The sequence below is a fragment of the Leptonotus elevatus genome, chromosome 14 (genome assembly GCF_054856555.1).
Source record: "Leptonotus elevatus isolate MCC_2025b chromosome 14, RoL_Lele_1.0, whole genome shotgun sequence".
Taxonomy (NCBI): Eukaryota; Metazoa; Chordata; class Actinopteri; order Syngnathiformes; family Syngnathidae; genus Leptonotus; species Leptonotus elevatus.
Window position 1 is genome coordinate 2,182,447 of NC_141252.1, and position 9,399 is coordinate 2,191,845.

Sequence of the window (9,399 nt, forward strand, 5' to 3'; positions counted from 1 at the left end):
AGAAATCAGAATATTTACTGCTGAATGGCTGAAATTGGGGGATTAGGCAAATTTTAAGTTAAAGGCTATAAATGATTAACACAGTAGTTAATTTGATCATGTGATGATTGATTAATCAATTTAGTTTAATTCACAACAGCAGCGACGTGAATCGGCAATTTCTTAAATACAACATCCACATGAGGACTGTCAAATATAGATTTTTGAAATGGAAACATTTCCAAATGATGACATATAAGGCAATATATCTAACATATGGAGGTACGGCAACTTCTGGTACCGCTGCACGCCATTTGCAACTTCAAACTCATGAAACATTTTGAGCATCCCTCCCCAAAAACAGAACTCATTCCTTCACTTAAAAGCCAACATTATTTTATTGACATGATCCAACGTTATAAGACATTTAACGGGCGGCAGGGATGAAGATCAGCACAATTCCTCCATTGACAAAACCAAACCTCATTAACAAATAAATATCATGTGCAGATGAACAAAACCTCTCCTGCGCTTATAAATTAAGGCTGAAGGCAGCGCCTCCCCACCCCACTCACTCACCTGTTTGAGGAACAAAAACATTACAAGCAGTGGCAGCTGTCAGTAGAAAAAGGAAAATTAAGATTTTTAAAAAAAATTATATATATATATATATATATCTCAATTTTAACGAGACAGGGCTTACCTGCTTTGAGCAAGTCACGTCACATTGCACACATTTCCAAGAGAAAATTCCCAACAAAATTTGTATTACTAAAGACTGGTGGGGGGTGCAGGAATTGTGGGGAGACGTTGCAGCGATGGCCCGTTTCATCCGATCTTCCACGCAATGCAAAAAAAACAAAAACCTCAGACAAACCGTTCTAACATGGCACAAAAACAAATTAAAAAAACACTCATTCCGATAAAAATTTGCTTGAAAACGTGTATCAGATTCACAAATGCCGAGCCATCAAGAACTTGATTTAAAATAGCTCCTGCGTAGAGAACTAAATCGTAGTGAATGAGGACTACCAGTTATAAACTGACAGCAATTCATTTTGAAGTGTCACCCAAAGTTGTTAAAAAAACAAAACAATTTTATAAGTAGGAAGAAGCATTTAGGTTTGTTTCCCGTAGAATTAGTCTCAATGGAATGTGTCAAGTATATTTTAATGGGGCCAAATTGAAGGGAAAAGAAAGAAAAAACAAAGCAAAGGTTTCGCAAAACAAACGTAAATTTAATGGTTTGAGTTGAAAAGTGAAACCACAAACAAAAAAGAAAAGCGTAATAATCAACAAAGGCCATTTGTTTCACTCCAAACTTGAGATGAGCACTTGTTAAAACAATGAGAACCAAACAAATAAACCTGCCTCTGCTAAAAAGGAAAATCACAAAAACAACAAAAAGTTTGCTTTAGTTATGATTAAACAACACAAATGAAACGAGTGGGACAAACAAAAGCAATGCTGCATTCAGTCTGATAAAATTCTTTAGTACCTCTGTCAAATGTGGGAGGGGGGGGTAAAAACAAACAAAAATAAAACAGTGAAACAGAAAGTCAAGAGTTTGAATATTTGACTCATTCGTTGCTTGCGTTTGGTCCATCACATTTCCCTCTCAACCACAACTTTTCCATACAAATAAGAACAACAATTATAAAAAGATACTGAGATTTCAATCTGTGGGGCGGGTGAGCTTGTTGATTCAGAGTTGAGGGAGGGGGGGGGGGGGGGGGGGGGTTTAAAAGTACTTTGCTCTCACATTTACATCCACTGGATGATTATAATTTAAGGCCTCTATGTCTACGAGTGAAAATACTCCAGGAGTGCTTCTCAGTGAGGGGAAAACCGCAGAGCAAAACCTGGCTCCAAATATTAATAAACGCGGCAAAAATTATGTTGGGATTTATCGCCAAAACTGGATTGATTTTTCCCTCATAGCAGAATGAGTATTGCGGTATGTTCCGTTTGAACATCTTGTGTGTATTAAAGTAGCAGGTTTTTGAAGGTTTTGAATTACTGTGACATTGATACTTAAGTCTCATGCCCCTGAAAAAAAAAAAAATGAAAACCAACAACAAGCAACATGGATAAGTTCCGAGACACTTTTTAAATGAAAGGTGCAGTGTTTAGTGAACGCATTAAACCGAGCGGACCACAGAACTCCCCCCTCCTTTCTTCTTTTTTTAACCTAGTGGACTGCGGACCGATCCCCCCCCCCCTTACCTCCCACCCCCACCTCTACTTGTGGCCCTTGCTGGTCTTAAAGGACACCTGCAGGGTCTTGTCGCCCAGCCGGTAGCCGTTCAGGCTTGCGATGGCCATGGCCGCCTCCTCGTAGTTGGTCATGGTGACAAAGCCGAAGCCCTTGCACTTGTTGGTGTTGAAGTCACGGATCACCTTGACGTTGGTGACGGCGCCGAAGGGGCCGAACATCTGCCAGAGGACGCTCTCGTCCGAGTCCTGGCCCAGGTTGTAGATGAAGATGCACCAGCCCGAGGCAGAGTTGCCCGGCACGCCAACGCCGCCCATGTGGTCCACACCCATAGGGGAGAATCTGAGAAAGGCCGCCAGGCACAAAGCATGACTTGACGTGCTCGCCGTTTCTGTTGCGCTCGCTACTGGCGTACAGTAGTACTTAGACCCGAGTTTTATTTGTTCCGCAAATAAATTCAGAACACGCAGCAGAGACGATAGCTGTTTGGATGGATGAAATTATTCCCCCCCCCCCTTTGAAATTAAAGGGGAAGAAGTCGGGTCAAAATGTTCTTTATAATGCGTTCTACGCAGCCCTATTAGTCTAAGCATGATAGTCTGATTAATATTGCATTTGTGAAATATAAATTATGACGGTGTATTAGGGCCACATAAATATTGTATTTTATTTATTTATTCGATTTTTTTGGGGGTGTGGGGGGCAGATTTGCGAGAGAAAAACTCAAGACTTGCAAGAAATCTGTAGCGTAGCCATAGTTTGGACGAGGCTTTTGTCCACCAGGTGCTATCATAAGCATTAGTTGGTGGTTAATGGAACACTCTATAAAATGAGAAGGCAGGATCGAGGCGGACTTCTTCTTAATTTAAACTTTACTTGTTATACGCGACAACTAGAGCAACTTCCTGACCCCCCATCAGCTGACTAACACGGACCAATCAGAAGCTAGCATACTTTAGGTAAATGCAAGTGCATGACAGAGAGCAGCAGATTCGACACTTCTAAATAAAATGTATGAATGTATAAATAAGAATTCTGGAAACGTAAATGTACAACTAAATATACATTTTAACAAATTAACTCACAAAATAAAGTGGCAAATTTGCACGTTTTTTTTCTTAGAATTTTTCCCACTATCTTGTAGCATCCAGACAATTACAATGCTTTTTTTTTTTTTTTAATCATCTGCAGGGTTTAAAGTTAAAAAAAACAAAGTGGTTTGTTGTAAAGTGTATTTACTTTACATCCCAACTAAAGCGGCTCACCTGAAGCGCTGCGCCTGGTGGTGCATGGGCCCGGGGAAGCGTCTGGACTGGTTGTGGTAGAGCTGGGAGATGATCTGCGTGTTCTTCATCATATTGGGGTCAGCGGCGAAGCGCACTGAAATGGGCTCGGACGCCCCGGGCGGCTTTTGGCCGTTGACGTTTTTCACCGCCTCCTCGGCTTCGGAGCGCTTGTCGAAGCGGATGAAGGCCTTGCCGCGCGACATGCCTGCATTCCCACAGGACAAACGGTGAGCGAGCGTCGACCACGTTTAGACGCGTGCGTCCTACCTGTGGACTGGTCGACGAGCACGCGGGAGTTTATGATGCGGCCGTAGTGCGAGAACATTTCCTCCACGTCCTTCTGCATCATGGTCTTGGGCAGGTTGGTGATGTACAGGTTGGCGTCCTTGATGGTGTCGGAGCTGGGCCGCGCATACGACACCTGAGACGGGAGGCAAGCCGTCGCACAATGAAAAGTGGCGTCTCCCCGCGTGTGAGCACTTTCAGTTTATCACACACGTGTGGCTATCTGGTCAAACGCTACTTGTGAAAATGCTTCAAGGGGACGTTATGGTAAATACTTGACTTCTGAATGGCTTGTAGACACGTCGTTCGTTGTGTGTTCTCGAGTGCCTGCCCCCAATCAAGCGTGAATTTAAACAACCTTTAGTGATCAGCCTATTTGTGAAAAAAAAAAAAAATCTCTTGCGAGAATGACGGCCTGCAATTCAGCCCGCTTACACACCCAAACACACACCACTGGACTACACTGTTTGAACACTAAAGCCAAAAGGTAAACAGCTGTTGTTGTTTTTTACATGCACAGATCTTACACACTATGTATGAGGTGTTGACTATGAAGAATATTTTTATAGTCTTGCTGACGTTGACGTCACGCAGCCTTCAAAAAAATACATTCAATTAAAATGCGGTAGTTTTCCCTTATTGATTTTTTTTTAGACCAAACATGTCTTTGGTGACACAGCAAACCTTGTAGCAACCAGTGAGCCGTAGTAAACGGCGCCACAACCTGCATCTACTCGCTAGTCAGCGGACAGCGCCGGTGTGTTGCATGACATGACATCTGTGGCATCGTTTGACAAATGGTAGAACACCTGATATGTGCACGTTACCTTGATAGTTTTGGAATGTAGCCTTAGTCCATTCAGTGATTCGATAGCTCTTTCTGCATCACTAGGGTTAACATAGTTAACAAATCCATACCCTAAACTGTGGCCTAGAGAAAAAAAAAAGGAAAACAATAAAATAAAACAAACAAAAAAATGTGTAAAGTTAGTTTTGGTGGCTAGTCTAAACAAACAAACAAACAAACAAATAAACAAAATGTTCACAGATCATCAGGGGCCCGTTAGAATAAATCAAACTCTGGGCTGTTGGGAAACGTAAGAAAATCAGCAAATCCAAAAAAGGATGAGAAAAAGTGAAGATTTATGTTTCCCCACTTAACCTTTTGCCATTCAAAACAAAATTCCGTTGTTTTTTTTTGTTTTTGTTTTGCTCTGGTAGCTCGCCAGTGGTCAGGGTCCCCAGTCCCGAGAGCACCCCAGCGTACCTCCAACTTTGTCTCGAATCAGCTTGGCCGACTCCACCTCGCCAACGCTGCTGAAGAGGTTGCGCAGGTCATCCTGCGACATGCCCTGCGGCAGGTAGTTGACAATCAGGTTGGTCTTGGCGTTCTTGGCGTCCTCGCCTGGCATGTCGAAACCGTTGGACATGTCGTATGCCTCCTGCTGCTCGAGAGCGGGTGCACAAGTGGGGTTAGGGAGGAGTTAGGCAACCGCGAGTGTGAATAGTTTACTTAATGGCACACAGCATCGCTTAAGTGTTTCCCAACCGTTCTTGAGCCAAGGCAGACATTTTGCATTGTGAAAATCTCAAAGCAAACAAACAGAAAATGTCATCAAAAACTGTTTGTGTGATTCTTGTTCGGTGGTATACTTTAATTAGAGGTGTCCCGATTCAACATTGATAGCAGTCCTCCAAGTGGAAAAAAAAAAAGCATTGGATTATATATCGGCCTGCATCTAAAAATCTCTAATAAGCACACTGATACAGTCCAGACTCAGCCACAGCGCCCGGATCCAGCAAACAGAGCCTACAACGGCAGCATGTGCTCAGGTGCCAACAAAGCAGGAAAAAGTAGGAGTGATGTCAGCCGTGTGTCGGGATATTTTATAAACAGATGCTGCAGCTGAGTGCGACACTTGTCACACACGAGTTTCCCGTAGTGGCACAAAAAGTGTAATACGAGTAATTTCCACCGCGGCACTAGGTTCGCTTATTTCCTCTGTGCCCCCTGCGATAGAGCTAAGAGCAAGAGGCTCTTTTCCAACATTCCATACTACAAAAAAAGCAGTAAACTTACGTATGATCTGCGATGATATCGGTTCTATGTCGGCCAACACTCAAGGCTGCAAAATCTGTGTTGTATTAGAAACAAAAAAGTGTTATCGGGACACCGCTAACTTAAGTAGTGATGGATCCACAAATTGTACCATCTCACATCTCGTGTAAGCATTTAACTGTTCTGTCACCGGCATAAATTATTTTATTTTATTTTTTTATTTGCAATAAATAATTTTCGGAACAATTGCGTGTAAATGAATAATTTCCTTCACCATGCCAGGTGATCTCCCTCAAGGCACACAAAACGCTGTGGAACAGTGCTTTGGAAAAACTGAACTATAAGAAATCGAGTGCCGTGGGCTTCAAGGAAATCGCAATGTGCCATCACCGCTGAGCTATTTCAAGAAGGGGTCTACCGGTTACTCATGTGGTCTTATTTATTATGTTATTTTCAAAATCATTGGCCAATAACAAGCATTGAAAATGGCTTGCTCTCTCACACGACGCAAAGGCTCAACAAAACTGCCGTTTCCGTCCGGCCCCGGACGATATATATGATTGGGAACAGGCAACACTACTCGTTGAACGGCCACTACTTGAGGAAATGACAATTGTCTTAAGCAACCTCTCAGTGCATCTGCACACTGAGCCGATTTTGGTGAATAGCTTTGCTGTCGGCTGACGTACAATCAGGCCCGACTAGACAAGCCGTCACCAGGACGGACAGAGGCCCATTCAGAAGGGAGAAGGCTTGCAATTGTGCATTCTGGTGAAAAGGAAACTGGAGGGCAGCAACTTGACCATTACGCTCCTTTCCGTTGATGCTGGTGTGTGTATTTGTGATGATATTTGAGATTAATACACAAGTCAATTTAACTAAACCGTTTCCTCGGCAACTTAAGATGAAATGTCCTCAGCGATACATTAAGAGTGGTGAGTAGAGTGGTGCCTCTTGATAGTACTGTATTACAAAAGGAAAACGAGGGCCACAATACAGTACTATCAAGAGAAAAACGAGGGCCACCAGACCCAAAAACAAAGAGCTGACTGCAAGCATCAAGCAAATCTGGGTTTCCAGGACCCGTGATTAAGGCAAAGGGAATCCAAATCCAACTACTGAAGATTGACATATCTTTTTCCTCCCCATGTAAAATACTGGGAAATATGCATGAAGATGTCATCACATTGTTAAAATTTTTTGACATCCTGTTTTCATGTTGTTGTTTTTAGCTGGAAGCCCAAATTATGTAAAAAAATAAAAATAAACACTTGAAACGTGAAATCACTTGAGTTGTGGGTCCTGAATCTATCATCTATGAAAGTTTGACTTTTTGAATGGAATTACGAAAATGATTCAACTTTTTGCACATTGACCGATGCGGCTCAACCGACTGAACTCGGCTGCAGTGCGCACAGGGTTCAGCAACGACTTAACGCGCGGCCACTGGTTTTGCGATGATTCAAAATGAGAAATCGCAGTTGCACAATACGGTTCTTGAAAAACCTCTGAAAAGGGTGACACATTGACGCAAAGCAGGTACCCCACTGTAACACTCAGTCCAGCGATTGACCAATCAGAGCCCTTCACAGCAAAATAGTGCGAGCAGGAGCATTTGCCAGTCACTGCAAGATATCCACTGCCATTTTTTAACGGATTCAAAATAGTGGTACAGTACAACATTGTGTGGAGAGCCTCAGAACCTGATACAGGCTTGCTTTGCCAACTATCAAAACCTTCTCCTATGTGGTACTGATGTGTTGAAGGGAAGGTCATTTCAAATAACTTGACATTACAGCTGTACTTTGGAATGAGCAAAACAACTTACATCCAAGTACTGAATGTGTCCTCTACGAACTGCCATGAAGACACTTCTCTGCTCCAGAAGCTGAATAAGGGGGTGGAATGTAATCACTGTTATATATATTTTTTAATACATCAGAATTCACGACTCATGTTTCTAAACCGATTCAACGCAAAACTTCACAATGTAGCAATCGACTTTTTATATACCATGCATTCCAAAAATGGCTAGCACAATTTGAACCCCCGCCCCTAACAGCAAACTTTGTGTACACTATACATCAAACCTAAGATGTAAAAACACACGTAATTTGTCAAATTCTTGAAGAAGCCTGCCTCACCGCGACACACGGTCGTGTTACTTGACAGAAAATGAGCACGGCGTGCAAGATGTACCCAATAGCATTAGCAACGATGCTAGTGGCCGCTTCGCCGACGTTTATTCAAACTCAACTGAACTAACACACCAACAACAAACACATCGCCACGCGCTTTCACTGCGTTACAAAGTCGCTTAACGTATCAAACAACGTTCTCCTTGCGTGAGGGGCTCGCCGGCTCAAAGCGCCGGGTCTCCATTTTCGTATGCGACGGTCCGGTCCACTCCCGCCCGTACTTAAAATCCCAGCGGCCTGCGACAAGGCCTCAAAGCCTGGCGTTAGCATTAGCCTAGTTAGCCGAGGTCCTCGAAGGCCACGCTACGGTAAAACCAAACACCGAATATAAACCATCCGCAGCGCATTGGTGAACATTTTAAAACCTTACCAGCTTTTGTAACAGAGGCGGTAGATGGATCCGCTGAATTAAATGGCTCCCCCCAAGCACGTTTTTTGTACCCCCCTGTAGCTCGAGCAACGTCTCCTTCCCTCAGGCTTGTCAGTCCCATCAAGGAGCGTCGTGGATACGTGACGCAAGACACTACGCCCACTCGACTCACCTCTGATTTAAAAAAATAACTAAATATTTGAATTATTCACTCACAGTTCAACATTATTAAACATTTACATGGAAAAATTCCAACACTTCATCTCATCTATTCATATACTTAATATCAGCAAATAAATTAAATTCAAATGTGATCATATAAGTTGTTAGGGGAACAAAATGGACGATAGATGGACAAGATCAAAATTAGGGCTGTTGCCTGTTACTATTGAATATTTTTAGAATGGATTATTTTATTAGTTATTCCATTGATTGATCAAATAATCCGATACAATTTTGTTTGCAGATGTCTTATTTTAAATAAAGGCAACAGATAATCAGTCTGTTTTCGGAAAGCACTAAATAATTCAGATAATCATTACTGCTGAGAGGCTTAAATCAGGGGATTTGGACAATTTTAAGTTAAACAATTGCACTAAACACTTGATTATTTCAATGATTATTAATTCTGACTCGATTTGACATTTGACAGGAAGAAGTACGTAAAAGTAAAGTACATATTTGCTGTTATTGTTAGACGTTACTTAGTAGTAGTAGCAGACTTGTACTCATTCTCCTCTTTTATTGAGTTATTGTACGCTCACTGTTAGTGTACTTGGCTACCTATCAGTATAATCGGAAATTACACAACTCTGCTCAACATAAACAAAAGTGAAATGACAAAAATCAGTCACCAATACATCACTAAAAATGTTTACGGAAAGGAAAAGTCAAACAACACAAAAATTAAAAACATTAAAAAAAATAATAATCTTAATATGGCTCTACTTTTGAGCTTCCCCAAATGGCAATGTGAATGTAAAATGTCAATAAAAGTCCAAGCAGTA

General features: G+C 42.1%; 1 protein-coding gene across 1 annotated transcript; it reads right to left on the bottom strand.

Moving 5' to 3' along the window:
* Positions 1-353: 353 nt before the first annotated feature.
* On the bottom strand, positions 354-8,528 carry LOC147162539 (ELAV-like protein 1). Its single transcript, XM_086095560.1, has 7 exons — positions 8,393-8,528; positions 7,653-7,712; positions 5,033-5,210; positions 4,593-4,696; positions 3,748-3,901; positions 3,460-3,685; positions 354-2,536 (listed from the first exon to the last, which is right to left on the bottom strand). The coding sequence occupies exons 2-7, from the start codon at positions 7,686-7,688 to the stop codon at positions 2,221-2,223; spliced, it is 1,014 nt and encodes a 337-aa protein (XP_085951686.1). The 5' UTR covers positions 7,689-7,712; positions 8,393-8,528; the 3' UTR covers positions 354-2,220.
* Positions 8,529-9,399: the final 871 nt, after the last annotated feature.

Coding starts and splice junctions, on each gene's coding strand:
- LOC147162539 (XM_086095560.1), bottom strand. CDS start 7,688: ATGGCAGTTCGTAGAGGACACATTCAGTACTTGGAT. Junction 5,211..7,652: donor GACACATTCAGTACTTGGAT/GTAAGTTGTTTT, acceptor GCTCTCGAGCAG/CAGGAGGCATACGACATGTC. Junction 4,697..5,032: donor GATTCGAGACAAAGTTGGAG/GTACGCTGGGGT, acceptor TTTTTTCTCTAG/GCCACAGTTTAGGGTATGGA.